This window comes from Camelus bactrianus, chromosome 27, assembly GCF_048773025.1.
Source record: "Camelus bactrianus isolate YW-2024 breed Bactrian camel chromosome 27, ASM4877302v1, whole genome shotgun sequence".
In the NCBI taxonomy this organism is placed as follows: Eukaryota; Metazoa; Chordata; class Mammalia; order Artiodactyla; family Camelidae; genus Camelus; species Camelus bactrianus.
The window spans coordinates 24,607,078-24,631,061 of NC_133565.1; the positions used below are offsets into that span (position 1 = coordinate 24,607,078).

At 48.4% G+C, this 23,984-nt stretch overlaps 1 protein-coding gene across 5 annotated transcripts in view; it reads right to left on the reverse strand.

Annotated features, from left to right (window-relative positions):
• Positions 1-23,984, reverse strand: part of NTRK3 (neurotrophic receptor tyrosine kinase 3) — a 337,492-nt gene that overhangs the window by 211,017 nt on the left and 102,491 nt on the right. For all 5 annotated transcript variants that reach the window (XM_045522574.2, XM_010962928.3, XM_045522575.2 and 2 more), the window contains exons 5-11: positions 15,292-15,449; positions 14,393-14,535; positions 13,559-13,700; positions 12,793-13,089; positions 5,680-5,703; positions 4,221-4,285; positions 3,286-3,388 (exon numbers count right to left, since the gene is read on the reverse strand). In XM_045522574.2, coding sequence (XP_045378530.2) covers positions 3,286-3,388; positions 4,221-4,285; positions 5,680-5,703; positions 12,793-13,089; positions 13,559-13,700; positions 14,393-14,535; positions 15,292-15,449 — 932 coding nt within the window. The remainder of the gene's footprint in view (positions 1-3,285; positions 3,389-4,220; positions 4,286-5,679; positions 5,704-12,792; positions 13,090-13,558; positions 13,701-14,392; positions 14,536-15,291; positions 15,450-23,984) is intronic.

Here is a 23,984-nt window from a genome sequence, read left to right on the forward strand (position 1 = left end):
ATTACCAGACTTGGCCACTACTGTTGCTATAGGGTGGAGACACTTGCCAACTGGCAGCCTGTGGGGCTGGCTGGGAGAGAGCACAGGCGGAGGGCAGGTGCGCAGAGATAACAGAGAAAGAGAGGACGAGTTATAGGGAGAGAGACAAAAACAAGTGGATTGATGGATGCGCTGTGAACTTGGGCTAATGACCGCCTATGGAAATGGGAGTGGAAACGGGACTGCAGGTGACAGTTAAAGCCATTTAAGTTGTATCAGTAATAAGAATAAAACATTAGATGCAACAGAAAACAAAGGGGTAACAGCTGCTTTTACTGAGTGGTAAGAATGTGAGTGTTTGTTATCCTAATCGTCGTATTTTGTTTTTTTTTTTTTATTTCTGAGAAAGTTTCATTTTAATAAGTCCTCCTCATCCACACACTGTGTTCCAGGCCCTCAGATGTGGCTGGTGGGAATTATTTATGAGTTTCCCAGATCATCCCCACTCCGCTTCCCACTGCCCAGACATCTCGGATTTCCAAATAAGCCCTAACTAGCCCATTACTGATTAACAAGCTGCGCTTTTTATAATGAGTAAAAATAAAGTTATTTATTTCTAAGTTCAACAACCATTTGTCAAACACCAGGCGGAGCCTCAGGCGTGCTGGACTGAGTGATCGCGGGTTTCTGCGACAAGTCGCTCCTGGTCTAACAGGACAGATGATGTGTCAGCAAAATAACGACAATGCATGAGGACTAGGGCAGAATGAAAGAAAGCGTTTTTACTAAATATTGTGTGGGACAAAAGAGGAGGGAGGGCAGCCCTTCCTGGAAGGACAATAAAGAAGCCTGGGAAGGCTTATTCGTAAAGAAAAGAAGAAGAAAACGTAAAACCACAGGGGCTCTTTTCAGTGGTTCTCAACAATCAGAGCAACCCAACCAAGGAGGAGGTATCATTCCATCGTTTTGAAGTTGAGCAAATAAAGGCCGTGAGAAGTTAAGTAACTTGGCTGGAAACAAAGGGCAATTAAGTGACACCGCAGATTCAAACCCAGATTTGAAAATTCAAAGCTGAGGAAGGCGGGGGATATGAAGAGATGGAGGTTTGTCTGAGTCAGAACTGAGGGACTTCTGGTACCCACACCTTCGCTCTTTTTCTGGCCTGGGATGCCCACTGGCAATAAAAGATCAAGGGTGTGTGCAGCCTGGGGCATCTGCCATTTCATCCTAAGATGAGAAGTAAATACAATCAGGCCTAATAAAGATCGGAAAGATGCAGGCATAATTCTAAACAAGGTCAGCCTTGATACATCATCTCATCTTGCCTCACTCTAGCTGAATGTCTTCAGGTTGCCTGACTTTGAAAGAGGGGATATTTCACTTCCAACCTCACAGACACGTTCCTGTGGTCCAACTAGGGACGGTGACAGCAGCTCAGCCTGAGAGAGGGGAGCAGGGGCTGGGAGAGGCTCTGAGGACAGCTGAGGGGGAGGCACTGCCCTGGGTGCCGCCTAATCCATCCGACATGGGGACACGCTGTTCTAGAAACCGGATGACAATTAATAGGAAAAATCTGCTCTCACAGTGCTGCCAAGCCTGTCGCAGGGTCTCAGCTGGTGGCGCGCCTCCTGCGGGGAGAGAATAATGTCCCATTCTTCCCTTTGGTCAAGGCCCCAGTGCTTTCTCAGGTGGGAGGAGGAAGAGCAAGGGAAGTTTCTCCCATGGTAGGAAAATTTTGCACCAATAATAATGCCAGGTCCTCAAAGGCAGGAGCCCAACATTTACTCTAAGATCGAAGACTCAGAGCTCGCCTAGTGGTCGCTGATCTTCCAAACCTGTGAAGCCCTGCTTGGCACATGGGATGGTGGCAGATAAAACAGCTCCCCCAAGGTACCTGACAGGGGCCTCCTCTTGTTTAAGCCATCTGGCTTCAGGCCAGACTTCCACATGTAGCAGTTTTATAATTTGCCCGTACACGTATTTCTTTTGGTCGAAATATTTCATATGCTTCAAGAAAACCTGGCTTGCTTTGCCATGACTTGTTCAGCTTAACCAAGAGCAGAAGGAGAGGGCAGAGGCAGGAGGCTTCTGGAAAGCCAGGCAGTCTGCCCCCATGTTTTCTGCTTTTCTAGTTCTCTATGGAAATTTCTTGCTATATTTGAGGGTTCTAAACTTGCAGGAGAGTCACGGATTCTTTTGAGAATACAATAGAAGCTGTGGACTAGTTCCTTCCTAACCCCTCACCACCCCTTCCCCGCCATGAACAAACACTCAAACATTTGCATGCAAGTTCTGGGGACCATTATCCGCCTGAATCTCATTCACGCTTTTCCCTTCAGGTCCTGAGCCCCCAGGCCAAGACCCCCACCACGTACGCCTGCTCATGTGTAGAAGTCATAGAAAAGCATCTTTCTGGAGCCCATAATCTCACCAGAAAACTCCAACCCGAAGCCTAGCTCAGGAACCTGATGGCTTGCTGAAGCCTTCATCAGCCCTTCCTACCCATCTTATATTCACATCAGCCACAAATGGAAACCCCAGCTGGGAGTATGTCTTGAAATTCAAGTTTCTGTTTAAGAACTGGTACCCAGCCTCTCTTGAGCCATTTGGTCAGATCCATCCTGGGACCAGGCAGATGGATGCTAATTCACCATGTTAACCCCTTTCGTGCCAGTCCCTTTATCCAAGACTTGGTGGAGAGCCGCATCGCCCACCCCACCCAGGCTGTGATGGGGTTGCATGCTCTGTGTCATGGAAACCGGCCAGCAGATTTAGCAATCGTGTTGCCCTTGGCATCTGTTCTGGACCTCTGTGTAGAGCTACGTGCTGAGATACCACAGCATGGGCAACTTTTCAGTGCCAGAGTCCACCACCCTACGTCTAGCAATGCTAACACCTTCTCATTCCAACTCCAAGGGTGGATGCAGACAAGAGAAAAACCACGCTACTCAAACCAAGAGTCTTATTCACCAATAATAAAGAGAAAGCTAAGCCCTCTTCATGTGCCCTCAAATCCAGCTTCCTTCCTTCCCAAATCATCCTCACTGCACCAGCCCAGCTAAGAAGTGTATTCAGCAGTCACAGAAAAACAAGGTGGGCCACAGTTTGGTCCTCACAGACGTCAGCACTGCCTTCAATCCATCATTACCAATAATAATGGTGCAGACAGGTGTTTGCACCAGGGCCACCAAAGCCCGCCACCAGAGGCCCTCTCAGAGCGCAAAGAGAGATTAAAACAGCATCTTTTCATCACAAGAAGCCACGTTTCCCCCATGAGACCCTCGCAAACGAAAATTCCCACCTTACCCTTCATTCCAAATTTGGACCGTCGACCGTACTTGTTGATCATAATGAAGAGAACCACCAGCAGGACACAGGCAAAAGCAGCCAGTCCGACCGCTATGGATACCTGTGAGGGGCCAAAACCAGACGGTCAAGAGCAGTCGCAGAAAGTCTGAGTACTGGACGACCTAACGTGCACGCGCAGATGAGGACCGTCCTATGACGGTGGCAACTGTGGCCCTGTCAGAACTTCAGCAAACTTCAGAACTTCTCAGACTGAGTATAAGTCTTGAGAGGAAGTAATTTGTGAGACTCTAAGGACATCAAAAATAAATTACCCAAATTGATTAGAGGGAGTTTTGTGACTCAGTGTTCTGAGCCCCTCTCATCTGGGGACCATCTTAAGAGAGGCAAGGGCAAGTCCAGAGGGGCTTCTGTCCGTTGTTTTGTTGTGGTTTTAGTTGGCAAGCAAATTCTGCACCTTCACATTGACATTCTTTGCATAATATTCTTATCCAGAAAGTTCCAGGAGATCTGGACTCTAAAAAGACCCCTTTCCTTTCCTCCCCAGGGAAATCTCAGGCTTTGAGACAGCAGGATGGGAGCATTGGGTGGGAGATGGCCTGGGAAACTCTGAATTTTGTAAAAGGCTGTACAGTTAACAGCTCCCTCGGAATCGAGCCCAGCTGGCTCCTAGTGGAGTGGGCGTTTTCAAACTGTTCCCTTCCAAGCCCTAGGGCTTAAAGCAGATCCTCAAAGACTTCCTCAAACAATGAATTATTCTCATCAAACAAGGAAGATTTCAACCACCTGAAAGGAGGGCATTCATCACAGCCTCTTACTGCCATACATACCAGAGTTTCACGTAAGGCGATATTGGAAAAAGTTAGCTACTAAAACGGAAGACTGAGAACCACTGCATCAGCAATCACCTTCCTCCTGAGCAAGAAGTGACTCACCCCAAAAGTGTCTTCCTCTGGCTTGTGGGTCACAGTGATAGGAGGTGTGGGGCTCACTTCATAGACTGTAAACCAAACAGAAAAGGAGGAGGGTAGTGAGCTCACTGGCCACAAGAGCCTCAGCCATGGTCCCTACCCACCTCCCAAGTCCCCTTGAACGTTCTTGCTGGAGAGCATTCCCTTGAAGCCAGGCTCTTACTGCCTGACCCCTCCAGGCTTTGCAACGGTCCTTAGAGACGAGGTCCCGGTGCAGCTGCCTGGCAGGTGTTGACAGCTTGAGGACAGGCTCCGTGCATATAAAGAACCTTCACTTCCATCCCCTGACCCTCATCCCAGAGTAAACAGTGTAACCTGGGCAATGTGGGCCATAAGCTATTGGACAGATAGAAGGGGAAGAACGTTTTGGGATGATGGTCAGGGTCTGGATTCGGCACATTCTGTTGGTGACAGCAGCTGCAGCCGGCACGTGGCTCCTCTCTGCCGCAGGCGTGCCTGCTCCCATCCCTGGCTCTCCACACCCTTCCTTTTCCCCTCTTCACTCTTCAGTGAGATCCAGGAGGCCCGTGTTCCCCTAAACTACTCACTATCCAGTCCCCTAATTCAGATTTCAGAACACAATGGCAGCCTCAGTTAAGCCACAAGTTCATCTGACTAGGAAGCACCACCTCTTCCAGCACGGCCTGGGTGGGAAGCCAGGCATCCGCCTGTCCTCCATCTAGAACCACCTCCTTGTCAAGAGATGGCCCCCGTTTGAAATTCTCTGGGGGGACAAACAAAGGAATCACAGATGGTATTTACATCCGTGCCAGACAGCCAGGGGTGTGCTAAGCAGGACTGTCTACTGTCGCAGGTGGCCGTTCCTCTCCGACGGCGGAGAAGAGGAAAAGGAATAAACACAGGTTCCCCCAGGGCCCATGAGCAAAACAGCAAATCCTTTTGGGATTGTCTAGCCCTGGCCCCAAACTGCTGGTAAACTGACCTTCAGTAATCTTATTTGAGGACAGGCGAGCCTATCAATCACAGCTCCACACGAGGTGGGTCCCAGCCAAATTCTTGGGCTCTCAAAGCAGGTGACAAACACTAACAGGTTCATGGGCTCGGCGTTCTCTCTGCAAGAACTACTGAGATGCTCAGCAGAGGTCCACTGGGGCACGGGAAACCCACATCCTTCCTGACACCACCCCTCTCCATCTGGGTAGGAAGACCCACCACACGGTCAGACCCCTGAAAACCCCCTGGGGGAAACTGAGGCACCGAGTGATTGCCCGAGAGGTGTAGGCTTGGAACTGCCCAAGAAGCATTCCTACTCTCCAGTTCCCTTTCACTTTTCACTCAGGTGCTCTCAGCTGCCATGGGCCTGGGGATGGTGGCGGAATGGGAAAGAGAGCTATTTGGATTCAGTAGTTACCAAATGTATCAGAATAAATCAGTTTCAAAGGAAAACATAAAAGAGACTTACAAGAGACAAAGTTATCCGTGCTCTCTGCAAAAAAGACAAAGAGATCATTAACAAAGGTAATAAAAACCAAACGGTCGCACTTGATCTTCTTAAGAGCTATGACCTCTCCCACTCACCGTGATCCCGCAAAGCAAAAGGCTTGACACGTCACGCCTCCCCCACACTCTCCCACCTCCTTAGCAAGTGGTCTTCCAAATGGAGAAGGAATAAGAGCTAAAACTCCTGGTTTCCAGGAAGGTGGCCTGGCCCACTTGGAGACTAGAAACCAAACTGTGAGATGAGGAATTAAATCCAGACTCACCGTCTCACCCACAGCCCGCCCTCCCTCAAGTACCCAGAGTGCTGGGGATGTCGGTGGTATGTTAGAGTCAAGAAGAAACGCTGCAGGATGGGCTTTCATGGGCCTTCCTTGAAAACTCTAGCTATGACCTCAAGACACAATTCCTCAAATCGATATGTAGAGTTTATTCTAGTAGGTCATTGAGACATTCTTGGGAGTCCCTCTAGAATCTGCCTGCTCCCCAGATGAAAATGTGTTATTTGATCTTTGGCCTTTAGAAATGCCTCACCTAATAATGAAAGCCAATCATTACTGAGCATTGATTGTGAGCCAGAGGCTGTGCAAAATGCTTTACGTAACACATCACTCAACCCTTGTAGCCACCCTAGGAGGTGCATAGCATTATCCCCTTTTAACAGAAAAGGGAACAGGCTTATAGAGATTAAGTAACTAACTGAATGTCACTCATTTAAGAAGGGATCGAGCAGGATTCAAATCCAAGTCTGAGCTGGGAACCACTCTGTGGTGCTTGAAAGTAAGCAGTCAGAAATTAATGGGGGCATGAAGAAATGACATGGGAGCCAATGCAAGGGGATTTCCAAAGGCCAAACTGGGGACAAAGTGAACAACAAAATAAATGATGATATTCATAGATTGTTATGGGGCAAATTATATCTGTCCAAAATTCATATGTTGAAGTCCTAACCCCTCAGTACCTCAGATTATGACTATATTTAGAGACACGGTCTCTAAGAGGTAATTAAGTTAAAGTCATTAGGGTGGGCACTCATCCAATATGGCTGGTGTCCTTATAAGAGGAGATTAGGACACAGACACACACAAGGAAGACCATGTGAAGACACAAGGAGACAGTTGCCATCCATAAGCCAAGGAGAAGGGCCTCAGAAGGAACCAATCCTGACACCTTGATCTCAGACTTTCAGCCTCCAGAAATGTGAGAAAATAAATTTCTGCTGCGTAAGCCATTCAGTCTCTGGCACTATCTTATGGCAGCCCTAGCAACTTAATACATGGACTATATAATTCATAGAACAAAATAAATACCCAGGAGTCCACACTGATATAAATAGGTAATTTAATCAACAAATGAGGAAGAAAAGAAAGCTTTTTCTTACAGTAGAATTCCAATTAATGAATGTAGAGGAAATGACAGAAATAGAAAAGTCATCATTGAAAAATGGCACAGTGATAACTGTTCCAGGCAAGAATCATCAATGAATGCTAAAATTAATGTGTGAAAGAATGATAAGAAACAAGATATTTACAAAGCTCCAAAATATGGTGCTTATTAATTATGGAAGGAAAAAATAGTCACTGGGCATTAGAGAAACCTGGCAGACACCATCCTGACCAAGTGATAAAGTTAGCATCACTGGTAATAAGATGTACAGACACCGTGTACCCCCGATGCCATGCACTGAAAGGCACAGCATCGCTTCTGCAGTGCTCTTGTAAAAAATGCATAACTGGCATTCAGTTGTGAGGAAACATCAGGCAAACACAAACAGTGGGGTGCTGGCAAATAGCTAGTGAGGAGTCTTCAAAAGTGCACAGACTGTGAAAGACAGAGACTGAGGATCTGCTCCAGATTTAAAGAGAGTAAAATAACATGGCAACAAAATGCAGTGAATAGTCCTGGACTAGACCTCAGAGAAAGAAAGGACGGCAGTGGGACAAGATAAAATTTAGATAAAGTCTGTAGATTAGGCATGAAGGTTGTATCAGTGTTACTCCCCTGGTTTTGATCACTGTGCTGTGGTTCCGTAAGATGGTAACATTAGAGGAAGCAGGGGGAAGGATCTAAGGAAGGTTTTGTACTATTTTGTAACTTTTGGGGGATGAATCTCAAGCTATTTCCAAATGAAAAGTTAAAAACCTTTTAAAGAAAGTTTTTTTTCAAAAAACATGGATTATTGGTCCTCACTCCAGAGTTTCTGATTCAGGAGGTCTGGCGGGTCTTGAGAATTTGCACTTCTAACCAATTTTCAGGTGATGCTGGTGCTGCTGGTCCCTTGGAGGACCACTGCGTTACACCACACCTCCCCCACCCCCGCCACGAGCCTCCACATCTTGAAAAATAAGAGCAACTCATTCATTCATTCATTGTGGGTCTCCTCTTGACCAGGCCCTTGGCTAAGCTTTCACAGGCACGGCTGTCATAGCTCTGTTAAGGATGCACCCGCGAACATTCTTCTCTAACTACCTGTGGGGAAAATGATGCTTTCTGTGAAGGAGGCCTTTAGAGAAACTCCTATTCACAGTAAATGCACCGTTAATAGATGACTTGTTCATCATCCACTTTGCCTTGTTTGGGGGAAGAGCAACAGAGCTCTCTTCAAATTCCCAAGCGTGCCCTTCACGCCACCACCCTCTTGTAAAGTTCAGGTGACCAGATGCCTGATGTGGGGGAAAGATGGAGGAGAGGGGGCCCTAGCCTTGGCCTCAGAGCCTGAGAAAAGAGAGGTGCCAGGTCATTTCATAGTTAACACTGACTTGCATATTTCTCCTACGGCTCTCATTTTTAGAGAACATTCTCATGTCAGCCAAATGTTTTGGCCAAGACAGTGAACCCTGTAATCTCTCAATTAGCCTATGAATACTCAGCTCCTTTTCAGGAGCCTGGAAATGTGTAAGCACCCAGGAAGCACGCGAGCCTTGGAACAGCCAGACCTCCTGGCTGGTTAGTTTCTCTCTAACCTGTGGGAGGACTCGGAACTTCACCCTGGAAGAGGATGCTATCCAGGAGTGGTCCTCCTCTCTGCCCCAGCCAGCAGGCTGGGAGGACGGCTGGACCGGTATGCCAGTACAGCATCTGAATCCAAATGCAGGCTGGGTGTGAATGCAAGGCACGTGTGCCCTCCAGTCCCAGACCACACCTCCTTCAGACCCCAAACTCCTCAAGAAAGGCCCAGTGGGAAAAGCCAGCCAGGTCCAGAGAAGGGAGAAGAGAGGCAGCAGCTTGTGTCCAGACAGAGATGGACTGGGAAATGACGACGAGAAGTGATCCCTGGCTTTAGATGTGAGGAGGGAGGAGGGAGCCGCGCCAGGCGACCACATGCTCTGCCCATCCCACACAGAAGGCCACATGCAGATGCTGGTTGGTGAACTGTGGAGGGAAGCAACGCCGCCTCCTTTCCCGCAGCACCAGCAGGTTGGGACCACATTCTAGGCTCAACAAGCTTCTTAGAGGAAGGAAACCCGCCTTGACGTGGCTAAGGGCACTCAGGCCATGGTTTCTCCCACTGTTTGTACCAGGGCCCTGAGGGGATTCTGGTTTGTGCTGATGAAGAGACTTCCTGGCCAAGTACAAAAGGGGAATTCAGGAGTGACGGCAGCTCACTTATTCAGAAACGTTTTGTAAGTATTCTCAGATATTTGTAGCACATGTGCTTGTGCATGCACACACACACACACACACACACACACACACACCCTTGGCGACATTCCTCCTTCTAGCACATCATCATCTAAGGACCCCACCTGGTGGCCTTCCAGGTACCACCTCGACCCTGACATGATCCCCAGACTCCCCTGTCACCCAGATCCCTGATTCCTCACGGCTCCCACTCATGCCCAGATCCCTCCTGACGGCCCCTCTAAGGTCCTGGAACACCAGAGGTAATCACCACAGGTGATCGGTGCTTCTAGAAAAGACCTCCCTAGCCAGTCTTTCCAAGGACTGGTTCCTACACTCAGGCTGAATGCCATGCTGAACATTCTAGTGCTTCTCCGCAAATGTAGAGGGAAACATCAACATTTGTACTGCATGTGCAGCTTACAAAAAGCTTTTCTGGAACATTTTTATTTCAATGTCCTGCTCTGAGGAGATCCTCAGCACTTGCAGATCGCCCCCCTGAATACATTCACTCCAATCAAACCTCTTCTATGGGTCTCGGGCCCCTAAGCAGTCAGGAAAGGAGACCCTCACCTTTGTGATCTCTGTGTTTTCCCCTAAAACAAATCCCCTTTTGTTGCCCTTGAAGGTGTGCATGTGTGTTTTTTTAATAAAAACAAACAGTAATTCTGTACTCACTCTGTGCCAAGCACTGTGGGAGATACTTTGGGTGGGTTAACCCACTGTGTGTGGATTCATCTTCACCACAACCTTTGAGGAAGCAGCGCTTCATTCATCCCCAGGGCAAGTTAGGGGGAGCGATCACTGGTTATCGTTCCCACTTCACAGATGAAGCAGCAGAGGCAGTGATCATCCTTCCCCTCTAGCCAACCACGTGCTAAGCCCCGTTCTCGGAGCCGAGGCTGCCCATCTGGTTGGGCCACAGGTGGGACTGGCCCCTTGGTCTGTCAGATCTCAGAATCCTTCCTCTTAATCTCTATGCGCTGCTGTTTGGGAGTGAGAGGGGGGCAGATGACAAATACGATGTCCCCACACCCTCACGGCAGGAGAGCAGGAAGCCGCAGCGAGCCTTTGTACCCAGGGCTCAGCAGGTGCAGGGTTTACTGCCTGCTCCCCTGAATAATTTACTCCCTTAAATGTCTAGATATTTTGTTGCTTGACACGCCCGGCCCGTCTTTTCCCTGTCACCGCCTTTTCATCATCCATTGATTCCTTTAGGCTCATAAACCAAGCAAACCTTCACACAGGACGGCCCTGGCAGGGTGTATATGGGTCTGAGGACCCCACTTAGGGTCAGCTGTTCCCCTACAAGCTCCTCTGAGACTCTGCCCTCCCTCTCTAGGGCTGGAGTCCACCAAATGTCATGACAGCAGATCGCAAATGAGGGAGCAGCTGAGTCACTTGAGGGGCTTGTTAAAACTCAGACTGCTGGGCCCCTCCACCCCAGAGTTTCTAGTTCAGTAGGTCTGGGTGGGGCTCCAGAATTTGAGTGCTAACACACGCCCAGGTGATGCTGATGCTGCTGGTCTGGGGACCATCCTTTGAGGACCACTGGCTGGAGGAGAGTTGATAAGGTGACGAGAATATCTAGAGATGACGAGGAGGGGCTGCTGTGTCTCTTGGGGACAGAGGAGGTGTCTACAATTGGGAGGATGCAGAAAACTGCTGCCCTCCCCAGGGGATGGCGGACAAAGGAAAAGCCATGCCTACCATGCATTCCCAGGGACCCTGCTGCCCCGCGGACAAGACACCCTCTGCGGGGAGGAGCCAGAGTGGCTCACTCTCCCTCTTGAGCACTCCATGGCTCCCTAGTCTGTCCAGGCCTCAAGAGCTTCCCTTTGGAAACAGAAGCATTACTTTGGGGGGCTTTAACTCCTCACCCATCATGGAGTGTAGACTCTCCTCCTTAAAAACAGATTTCATTGTCTAATCACCAAATGGGCACAAGCAAAGCAAAGGGCCACTCCAGCCCTTTAGGCCAACAAGGCCTAGCCTGACTTTATGGCCCTTAAAGAGCAAAGTAATTCTTGTATCTAAAAGCCGCTGCCTCCACAGTGCGGGCCAGGGCCAGGACTCTTCCAGCTCCTACAAAGCTCGTGTGGCCCACAGTGGGACCTTTTACTGGGCGTACCGGGGTGATGCTGAAAATGTCAGACCATATGGCCTCAAGTGTCAGCACGTTCTCAGTCCTCTCCTGAGCAGAGGCGCCATCATCCCCGGGACCTCAGCTGAAAGAATTTAGCTTCCCAGGCAGCCTCATTTCTTCAGAGTTTCTCTCAAAACCTCTAAAGTTCTAGGTTCTTTGCACTAAGACTAAAAGGGTCTCTCGGAGCTGCTCCCCTCTGGTTATCTGTAAGCTGTCAAGTCACCTTCACAAAAGCAGCTGTTGCAAAGGGTTAGCTTTCACTGTCCTCCACCTGTCTGTGTCTAGGTGTGTGGCATATCCGTCTTTCCAACCCTCTTTATCTCATTAGGAACCCCCCCCACCAATTTCTAGGAATTGAAGGCCAAGAGGTCCTCTAGCCTGTTCCCAGCAGAAATCACCAAGGTCATCAAAGACACATGGCTTCACTGACAGAAACTTACCAACTGCTGAACTCACCAAGAGATGCTGCAATGACTTTTACTAAACTCTTGGAGTGTTTCCTTCTCCTCCAACTTCAGGGAAGTATATGAAATATTCTAGCCCAGACAGAGGCAGAGTTACCTCTCAAATATTCAAACAAAGCCCTTTCATTATTTTAATTCCTACCCCTCGTCCACGTGACATCAGCACCATCACAGGCTGCCAGCATCAGTACCCCCACCCCTGCTAGCTCACCACGGCACTGGAGGGGAGAGGAACCACGGACCTGGAAGCCTAGACCCCCGCCAAGGCCTTTCTGCTACCCAGCTAGGAGGAAGAGGTTCTGCTGACTCAGACGTTAAATGCAGGGTTGAACGGGACAGACTCTGAAGTCCGTTGCAATGGAGGGTCATTGCACCATCATTGTCTACCAAAGCCTGTGACATGTGTTCTGTTTACTTTAAGTCGTTTAAAAGCCACAAGATTCTATGGGAGCAGTACAATCATGCCCACTTCACAGATGAAGGAACTGGGGGAAACTGTCACGCCCAGAGTCTCCCAACCGGTAAAGGACTGGGTTCAGATTCTCCATCATTCCTGTCCAACTTTCGAGTTCCCGCTTTCTCTACCATAACACAATGTGCCCTTAGATGCACACCTGTGTATTTCTGAGCAGGTCTTAGATTTTACTGTAACAGCTATCAGAAAATCGACTTTATGTAGTTTATGCAAGATGCTGGTGGTGGCTGAATACGTCCCACACCACACGCGTTCGGTTGCCGTGATGACGACATTCATGTTGAAGCTGCTGCTTCTCCTCTCAAAGCCACCACGCCCCGTTCCCCGAGCTCTTGGAAGGAAATGGTCACCCTGCAGTGGCTCTGCCCTTACCTGGAAAGGGCTCCTTGAGGAAGTGGCCGTTGATGGTCTGGTTGGCTGTGCCCAGGGGGTTCTTGGCAATGAGGGTGTAGTTGCCATTGTTGTAGTGGGTGGGCTTGTTGAAGAGCAGGCAGCCCTCGGAGACCTCGCCCTCCTGGTAGTACTCCACACGGATGATCTTGGACTCCCGCAGCGGCTGCCCGTTGTGCAGCCAGTGCAGCGTGGGCGGTGGGTTGCCGCGCACCACGAACTCGATGCAGTGCTCCAGGCGCAGCTCCGGCTCCTCCAGGCTCACCACGCGTGGGGGGTCTGCCAGGGGGAAGAGGCCAGCTGACGCCAGGACCCAGAGCCTCCTGTGTCCCAGAGCAGCCTTCCAGGAACGGCGGTGGGAATCCCAATTCTTCCCCACCCAGCTCCAAAAAGACTGAAGGAATCAGAGGTCCCTCCACCTGACCACCGCCCCCAAAGAGGGGAAGAGATGTCTGTCTTCACCCAAACTTCCTAGGTCCACCACAACTGGAGGGTTCCCTCTCACAACCTTTTAGGGATTTAATAAAAGGCAGACTTGGGCCAACTTAGGAGTAAAAGCATAGATGAGATTGAGGCACATCATCTTCTGAGGGACAGGGACACCCTTTCTGGGGTTACTAGCCAAGGATTGACTTGCTCAGTCCTATCCTATAAGAGTTTGTCTGCTCCTCCTGGTAGACACAGCCCCAGCCTCCTGGGCTGACATCCCCCTGGTACACAGCCACCCGCCACAACGGTGCCCACTCACAGTGGACCGTGAGGGCGACGCTGGCATTGCTCATGCCCACCACATTCTCTGCAATGCATGTCAGGGTGAAGCCATTGTCCTCACTCGTCACATTTACCAGCGTCAGGTTGATGGCGTGTACATTGGTCCAGTTCAGATTTGTCTAAAACCCCAATAAAAAAGACAACAATCAAACAGTTTCTATAAGGGTGGCTCCCCCACCTAATCCCCAAACACCATTAGGAATTAAAAGGAAAATTGAGCAGAAGGGAAAGGAGACTTTTCCAATGAATGCACGCTGACCAAGTGCCAAGCTCTTTAAAGTCAAGAGCTCAGGTAAGCCTCACCTTTACCCTGTGAGGTGAATGGTAGCATTATGCCCAGTTTACAGATGAGGAAAGTAAGGTACAGAGATGTTTAGCAGCATGTTTAATATCAAGTTGGCTAGATAAATTAGCAGCTTGGGATTTGCAGATACTACTATATATAAAACAGATAAAGAATAAAGTCCTACTTTTAGCATAGGGAACTATATTCGATAGCTTGTGATAATCTATAATGCAAAAGAATATGAAAAAGAACATATATATATTATATATATAATATATATATAACTGAATCAGTATGTTGTACACCAGAAACTAACACAACATTGGAAATCTACTATACTTCAATTAAAAAAAAGATCAAATTGGCTAGAAAATGTTACAGCTGGATGGAATCCAAGTGTTTCTTCCTGTTGAAACAGGACCACAAACTTTTCCTCTTCTTCCTTACTCTCACATCACTTGCTTCTGTTCATGATTTAGCTCATTAAGACTAAGAGGGGATGGGGCCCAAGCCCAGAACGCCTACCTGGTGGGTGTTGATGGACTGCAGCCCAGTGACTATCCAGTCCACATCGGGCAGGGGCGAGCCAGAGCCATTGCAAGTGATGACAGCGTTGTCACCCTCTCGTACGGTCAGGTTGACATGACTCACACTGATCTCAGGGAGGTCTGGGAGGGAGAACAGGATGGGTGAAAAGATGGGCAGATGCTGACTACCAAGACTCCATCCATGGAGTCAAGGATGGCACATCTTACTTTGTCCAATAATGACTCCAACACAGACTGCTTGAGCTCTTGGAAGCCCCCCAAGTCCCAGAAGCTTCTCACCACCTCCCCAGCAGAATTTAAGCTCATGCAGTTGGACTCTCTTCCATGGCGGCGAGGGGGTGGGGGTGGTACAGTTGCTCAAGGAATGCAGTTCTAACCATGAAGTCACATGGCATCTTCCGCTTCTGGCACTGGTTCTCAAAAATGTGATCTGCTTCAGACTCCTCTGGGGAGCTTGCTAGAAATTCAGATTTCCATACTCATCTCCAGACATTCTGATCTCATTAAGTCTATGCTTGGGACCAGACATCTCCTCTAAAAGTGCCTTAGATGCTCCTGCTACAGGAGGTTCAGAGACCACACCTGGACATACACCCCTTCAGGTGTAGTTGACAGGTAACTCAGAGAGAGAAAGGACTCTGGTCCGATGAGAAAGGACACATTTAACACCTTTCTACATCCCTGAAATCAACCTTCCCACAGCTGGCTCCTGAAGGGACAGGAATGACCAAGGAGGGAAGAGGAGAGCCAGACCTGCACCCAGTGCAGAGTTCAAGGCTGGAGGAGCTGGGCTGGGCAGTGGGAAAGGAAGGCCCTGGCCTCCGGGCTGATGTGCAGCCCCGTCTCTCGGGGCTGCAGGCCGGGCAGCTCACTCACCACACTGGCTGATGTTCATGCGGAAGAGGGGCAGCTGGGAGCCGTCGGCACTGATGCAGTAGAGGTTCTGGCTGTTCAGCTTGGCCTCCCCCTGCTCCTGCCACAGCTGCATCCAGCGGATGTCACAGCTGCAGTTGAAGAAGTTCTGCTCCAGCCTCCTGTGGGCAAGAAGAGAGGGAAGGGGACTCCTGAACCGAAGATGGCCCAGCTCCCTCCCGGGGCTCTGAGGCCGAGGCGCCCAGTTGCTCCTCAGGGATCAAGGAGAGAGAGGTTGAGTAAGGTCTCCAAAGAAGTAAAAAATTCTTAGTTAAGTCCATGAATGTATTTCATTTTAAAACTAGTAAACTCATTAAAAAAAAAAAAAAGGAAAAAATCCACTCCACTTAACTCACCTGGCAAAGGAACCTTTTAAATACATCATCTTGGGGAGCTTCTCTTCTCCAAATCCTCAGTGGTTTCCCATCTCATTGAAAGCCAAAGTCAAAGGTCTATGGGATCTGCACCACCTTCCATCCCTCTCTGACATCATCGCCTACCTCCCCCTCCACCTCTCTTCTTCAGCCACACAGACCTCCTGCCTCAGGGCCTTTGCACCTGTTGTCCTTTGTGCCTACAGAGTTTTTACCCAGAACAGATCTTCTAGATTGTCTCCCTGACTTCATTAAGGACTCATATGGCCTTCCCAGACCACCTCTGTAAGAAAGCCACCACCAACCCCTGCCCTAACACTGCCTGCTATTTTCTTGTTTCTGGTTTTCATCACTGCCCAGCACCACTTTACATATTGATTTGATTGCTTGTTTAGTATCTGTCTCCCCAGCTAAACCTTAAGTTCCAACCAGGTCAGAGACATTGCCTGTTGGTTCACTGCTGCACCCCCAGTACCTATAGCTGCACCTGCGACACAAATGCCTGTTGAAGGAATGAAAGGAGGTGGGAAGAAAGAAGTTATTCGTCCTGGGGAGAAGGTGGTTAGCAGTTTCCAATATCGGCTCAAAGCCTATCTCGGAACCAGTTTTATTCCTTCATAAATTCAACAAAATCCTTAATAAGCATCTTTCCATGTCTGGCTGTGGGCTGAGTGCTATTGATACAGAGATGAATAATCGGCTCCTGTTTCCCAGAAGCACTCATCTTGGTGAGGAAGGATGTCTGATGGAGGACGAGTCAAGTTCAAGGCCTTCCTTCTCCACTGATTCTCCTTGTGACTTAGAGCAAAGCAGTTCCCTTCTAGAAGGGAGTTTTCTCATTAGGGGGACAATTGAAGGGCATTAGCTGATGTAAAACTCTTAAAGGGCACCTGATAAATCTGAATGCCTGGATCAGTAGAGGGAACATGAGTCTCTTTCTGGACCAGTAAGGGGATGACTCTGTTGGTGCCCAGAGGAGGGGCACTTGGGTAACTGCACTAAGACCTCGGGCATTTTTGACAACTGGCAAATTCCAAAGTAGTGAAGCATACATCAGAATCAACCAGCTTTCCGAAAAAGTTGAGACCCTTGGGGTTGGATTTGGTGTTTTCTAGCCAATAGGACACCACAGGTAGAATGTTCAAACATCCCTGCACGATACGCTCTTAGTCTAAAAGTACCTGTGACTTTTCCTTACACGCCACACTCTTTCAGACAAGAAGAAGGGAACTAACCTTTCTTAAGCATCTGCCTCTCACAACTACATTCAGAGACAGCCAGTCTCATTGCCATACAGATGAGAGAGTCCCTGTTATGTTTGGAGGAGTCCAGTCACGTGTTCAGGGTCCCTCGGCTGGTGTGTGACAAAGCAGAGCTTCAAATCTCAGCCTGCTGGACTCCAAACACCATGCACTTTCCCCACCATCTATCATGTATAAGGCACTGGTCGACAGGAGATGCAAAGGGGAGTAAGCAGGACCCCTGACTTTGGGGCTCATGGAGGGAGAGACTAGAGGAAGAACTGAGGGGATGTTGCAGCCTGGGCTGTGGAAACGAGAAGGAAAGGCTGGACCATGGCAGAGAATTTGTGTCAAGGAGCACTGGGGAATGAAGCTGGAAGGCTGAGTAGAAGCCAGATGGTGGAGGACTTTCACCGCCACATCAGGAAGCTTGAAATTCATCCAGGAGGCAGTGGGAATCATTGAGGCCCTTGGAGGTGGAGAATGATGTGAACAAAACTGTGAGAAGAGTAATGCCACAATATTGTACAGGATAAACAAGAGAGGAGGCGAGCTAAAGCCCGGGACACCAATTCTGATGGCTTATAAACACAGGGTCACTGTGCGCAGTGGTAAAGTTCACACGCGTCTCAAAGCACCCAGACAAAGGGGTGCATGGGGGATGAAATCCAGTCTGCACACCCCTGACCAGACCCAGGGTCTGGAGTGGGGCTCTGTCCACCTAGCAGGGGCGTCTTTTCTCATTCACACATAGGCACCATACAGGCTGGCAGGATCCAGGTCAGTGCTGTCAAACTTTTGGTCTCAGAATTCTTTTTCAGTCTTGGCAATGACCGAGGGCCTCAAGGAACTTTTCTGTGAATGATATCTACCACTATTTACCATATTAGAAATCAAAACTGAGAAAATCTTAAGACACAAGAATGCATCAGCACACTTTTAAAGAGTATAAGAAGACGTTCAAGATCAGCTGTACTAGAATATGATTTTATCAAAAGTTGACAGTTACACAAGCTGTTTTAGGCGTCAGTGCCTTTCTGAAGGCAACATTTAATCAAGAGTTTCCTTAATAGAGTTATTTTGAAAAGATCCAGAATGTCTCTTTCCTGTCTAGCTTCCATGTTGTCTTCTAGCTCTCACTAAGTGTATTTACCTATGCAAAAGATTTATTAAAGCATAGAAAAAGTCGGGGGAAAAAAAAGAATACATTAGCACAAATGCCATCAATCATCAGAGGAGTGATGTTAGCATATGTCACGTGGCCTCTGCGAAACCCCACTGCACGTGGGAGTGAAAAAGGCACATAATGTCTCAATGCTATGAAAATAGATTTAACCTCGTGGCCTCCCTGTGAGGGTCTTGGGGATCCCCAGGGGACCGTGAACCACTGTGTGAGATTAACCACTGCCTAGTTAACAAGAGCTTGGAGGAGAGAGGTTAAAAATTGGGGAGAGGGAAGGGGAAAATGGGAACAAATGTCATAAAGAAAGATGAGATGGTATTTGGTGCTTTGCTGGAGGGAGAAGAAGAAGAAAAAGTAAAAGACTCCAAGGGTTTACGATCCAGGGACAGGAAGTCAATGGTGGAGAGGAGTGTCTTCGGTTGAAAACAGAAGAGAAAAACCCAGTGGAAAGGCAGAGGGTAAACATAAGAGGAATGGAGTCGGGGCAGAGCCAGGGATGCGGGGGGGAAGGTGAGGTCCTAGAGCAGAAAAGTGAGGGATGAGGTCCAGGACCTTTGGAGGGATTTGCCCTGGGATTAAGGCAAGATGTCTCTGTGGCTGATAAATGAGAGAGAGAGAGAAGAGAGAAAAGGTAGACAGGAGAAAATGAGGGAGAAGGAGTAAGAATAATAGGATAATAACATTTGCATCACATTTCACGTGCCCAACACCATGCTGAACACCTTACAGGCATCACGCCATTTGACTTTCAGAGCAAGGAGGAAGCACGGGGAAGGGGACGTCTGATGGCTTCCCTCGGGAACACAGGTCGGATTAGCTGCCCAGCGTGAGTGGGGGAAAATGAGGTGGGGCAGTGGTTTGGATCCGCATCATAGCAGCTGCGAGGAGAGGTCTGGCAGCCCTGTTGGAAGGATGCTGAGGGTCCAGATGCTGGAATATATGCAAACTGAATCAGGTCAGCCTGGTTTTTCCCAGCTGCTTCCTTGACAAGATGTGTTCATTCATTATTAAGTAGCTGTAAAAATACAAATTATCCACCTGGGTGGAAGACACTGGATAAGTGAGAGGCTTGGCCAGGCTGCTTTAAGCCACACATGCTTTATTCAGTTCTGCCACTTGTCCGAGCCCTGCTGTGTATCCCAACAGCTCAGGGTTCCCCCAGAAAGGCGGACAGTGTCACAGCATCCTGAGGCTGGTGGGAGAATCTGGCGAGATACTTGGGACGTGTCTAAGACCCTGTCAGGCACAGGCATGCCAATAGCTTGTTCATTTCCTGCCATCTTTTCCCTCCAGGATCTGCTCCAACAAAAGGCATGCATCATGAGACCTGGGCCTTTCCTCCAAACCAGGGTCTCCTGGAAACTGCAGAAGAACCCTGAGTTCTTCCCCCATCCCTCTGAATTTTCCACCTAGACAGCAAGACACACACATGGCAGAAAACATTTTGAGTCTGAGAACAGTGATGCCCTGGGCAAATCTGCCTTCATCTTCATATCCTGACAAGAGAGGGTCTAACAGTGAGGTGGACTGGAAGCAAAGAAGGGCAAGCCCTGGGTCTAAATGATGCTGTCTGTTCTCCCATCAAATCAGCAGTCTTCAGCCAGGATTTCAGGAGCAGACTCGAAGAGCCTGACACAAGCCTTCCCCTGCTCCATCAATAATGCAGGTGGCCCCATGAATAATACAGCAGCAGCTGCTTCAGAGCAAAGCTTACCAACACCCAGCCCTTGCCCCAAGATGGCCTGGGGCCTAATCGCCAGGCCCTCGGGGCTTCCTGCAGATTAACTCAGCCCCATCTGAGGGTGTGCACACAGATACTTTGCTGCACAACCGAGGCCAAGACTGGGTGTTTAGAAAACACTGGCTCCCCACCAGTCATCACTCTGGTTCTCTTCTCCCCTCCAGAGTGTCAGTGGTGCTGGTGGCAATCCTAGGGCCAGATGGTGGGAAATGGGGACCGGATCCAAATCTGTCGTCACAGAAGCAAGCATGCCCAAAGGGCACCTGGAGATGCCAGCAGTCCGGTGGTAGACAAAGCACCCAAACCAAAGATCCAAGTTGAGCCGCTGTGACACCTTGGGTGAATATAGTAAACGAAATAGTGCTGCCCAACCCCCGCCCCCAAAATATGTCAAAGTCCTAACCCTCCCAGTAGCTGTGAACGTGACCTTATCTGGGAATAGAGTCTTTTCAGATGTAATCAGTTAAAAATCAGGGGATGAAATCATTCTGGATTGATGGTAGGCCTTAAATCCAAAGACTGGTATCCTTATAAGAGAAAGGAGAGAAAGAGTAGAGACAAAGAGACAGGGGAAACGGCCACGTGAAGACACAGGCAGAGGCTGGAGCAGTGCTGCCATGAGCCAAGAACTCCAGGAGCCTCCAGGAGCTGAAACAGCCAAGGACAGTCCTCCCTAGAGCCTTTGAAGGGCGTGTAGCCCTGCTGACACCTTGATTTTGGACTTCTGGTCTCCAGAACAGTGAGCGAGTCATTTTCCGTGGTCTGAAGCCACCAAATATGTTAAGGCAGCCCTCGGAAACGAACACAGCAAGTCACTTAATTCTCCAAGGCTCTGTTTTAGCTTCTGTGAGATGGGGGGTAATTGTGTTCAGCCTCCCTTCTTCACAAAGTTATCATGAGGATACATGGCAACATGCTTTGGGAAGTAAAAGGAGCGACACAGAGGCCAGAAATGATTATCATAATAACAGCATTATTATCACGATTGTTTAGTGACTTCTCTGAGAGCCGTGGCACGTGGTCAGGGCCAGGCCTGTGAAAGAAAAATGCCAGATCAGCCCAAATCCATCTCTGAAACCGAGTTAATATTTTACCAAGTCGATTAAATCTGCAAATTATACCAGAGGTAATTATCTTTTTGCTTTAAGAAAATGAAATATCCCATTCTATTTTAATCATGTCTGCTCCGGGCGTGCAGGGTATTAAGAGAAGCCTGTTCGAGATACACTAATGGTCCTTAGGGTATTTCTGGAAGGTTTCTGTGCTGTGAGTTTATATCCTCTGGTGCCTCTTGCCTTTGCCTAAATTGCACCAGGGGATTCAGAATCCAAGCTTCTTTTCTTTCTAATTCATGCTTTACTTCTAAGACAATCTCTTTGATTCTTGCTCTAATTTCTGGACAGACAGTACCAGTCTTCTTGGTAAAGGAAAACGCCATCTTGCCATCACCAGAAACTTTGGAGAGCGCTGTGCAGTGTCAACTCAAATATCTTCAGACCCGGGCCGTTGAGAGAGTGCTGGCGACTCTGAAGCAAGTCTTGAAAGATGCCTCCAGTTCTTTCAGTGAGAGCAATGCAGCTCAGACTGGTGAGAGGCAGCAGGTCAGGGGCTCGGCCAAGACCATACCTTTCATCTCACAAAAGTAAATGCGAAATGCAAGGGCTCGGAGGTGCTAACTTGTATGGATTTTTCCCCCTTTGATTCCACTCAGGGAAGCCGCCATCTTGACAGTGGCTCCTGGATGGAGACACAAATCATGTGGCGGGTGTTGCTGAGCTGTGTGAGAAAAGGGCTGGTCTTTGAAGACAGAAGACCTGAGTGGTAGTAATGCCAATAATCACAGTGCAAATTCCCATTTCCTTGCCATATGATGTTGGACTAGTAATTCACTTGGTCAAGACTCAACTCCCTCATCTGTAAAATTGGGTATAAGGGTACCTCCCTTGTGGGATGGTTCCAGGAGTGAGACAGGACCTCGTATATATTAGGTACCCAATATATGCCTCTTCTTACTGGAAAAGTCACAGACACTCAGCCCTTCTGATGGGGAATCCCAACCGCACAAGTTCTCATATCAAGGATCAGAGGAGGGGCTGATTGAGGCAGCCGGAGATCCTCAATGATGGAATAAAATATGCTGAGAAATGGTTGAAGGCTTCTGCAGAAGGTTGCTCGAAGACTCACACTTCTGCCTTGGTGATTTTCTGCTGCCCCAGTTCACAGAGCCATCTCCCCCTGGCCTCTCCTCTAGGGCCAAAATTCTTTCATCTGGAAATACCCGACCCATCCCCACACCCCAGCCCACAGGCTCCGCTGGGCAGACCCTGGCAGTCTAGATGGCTCATGGCAGATGGCGCCATGTGGACTAATCAGGAAGTCAGACAAGAAGGTACTACCCCCTCTTCCATTTGCCAGGAACTGGGAGTGTTTGGCTTTTAATCACAGCCACAGCTGAGAGCCAACACGCGGCCCCTCCAGCCAAAAGATAAATTTTCCACTCTCAACTTTCAGTTCTTCCTCAAGAAAATAGACCCCCACCAGGGCAATTGCTCCTTAGAGGGGGCTTCTTTATTTTCTAATATAATTTTTTTCTTATTTAACAATAGGACAGAAATAAAATACTCCGTGGACATGGTGGCGGTCATGTGCTGACTCACACTGGAGGCAACGTCTTCATTTCTCCATAAGCCGCATCCAGCTCACTGGTATATTGATCCCGGGCAAAGATGAATGCGGAGTCCCATGATCCTCTGGGAGAAACCTGACATTTTCTTTAAACATATATCTACGGAGCAACTATTTCTAAAACTCCATGAAACAGGTCACCAGGGCACCATACCACTGATTTTGTAACCAGTGATTTTTTTAGAAGGAGCACTGAACGTTTTCTCAATAATTCCGCAACTGCAGACCCAGATGTCCCCGGGAGGGAGGCTGTCCCTGGCCTCCCACAGAAGTGGCAAGTGTTCCAGGAGAAATAAATGCAAGTCTCCCAATAAAGAGAGCCCCCAGTTAGCTACCTGATGTCAGGGAACCTGATCAGTTCTAGGGCAACATAAGGAAAAACTGCAATCGTGCTTTTTTTGTTGTTGTTGTTTTTTAAATATTGTAAGACAGATCCTTGGGATTGAAGACAGACTGAAAAAGTTGGGAGATGGCTGAGCATAGTGGCCATGATCTTGAGTCCATATGCTCCCACTTAGTTAATGGGTAACCTTAACCAAGATACTTAACCTTGCTTAAGTACCTCAGTGTCCCCGAATGTGAAGTGATAGTAGTCATTCCTACTTTATAAACTTGTTATAAGGATTAAATTAAATAACGTACATAATTCGATAGATTGCTTGGCACAGTGCCTGGCACAGAGTAAGAGCTCAGAAATCAGTGTTAGTGGAGATCGAAGGAGTAATGTTGATTTACCTCTAACATCTTTTCCACCTACAAAGATGGGAATGAACACAACATATCCAGTGTAACAGTCTGACATTGACATGTCTGGGACACTGTCTAGTTTTTCAGTATTTTATAAACAAGTAAATCTATATTTACCTTTTTCCAAGCTTAGGTAGGAGTTTTAAATTGTTGTACATGTGGATTGCAGCCACATGTGCCTGGAGAACTCTGATCACTATAACTATTGTGCTCATAGCAGAGAAAAAGCCTAGTGGGAGGGGCAAAATCCTAAGGAAGGAAAGCAACCCACAACAGTCTTATCTGAAACTCTCCAACACTGTCAAAGAGACCATCTCTGTACTTCCCAACACTAGAATGGCCTTTTTAAGCACTTAGATCCATAAGGATGAGTAGGGTATATACAAGACAGTCATAGGGATGTAAATATCCTCCTCCCTTACCAGCTGGGTCAGGAAAAGTAAGGTTATGACCCATCCTTGAACTCAGGTCTTACTAGGCAAAAGGAGGACACATGGACTGGGGTCCAAGGCCATCTCCTCTTGGTAAAGGAGAGTAAAGCATTCAGTACATTTGGATCTGAGTCACCAAGCAAAAGGAAACACATGAGGAGTATCTCTGGAACCCTGAATCCCTAACTCCAGCCATGCCTCAATTCCTTTCCAATTTATTCCTTGATTTGTTCCCTCAACATAGTATGCTGTCCT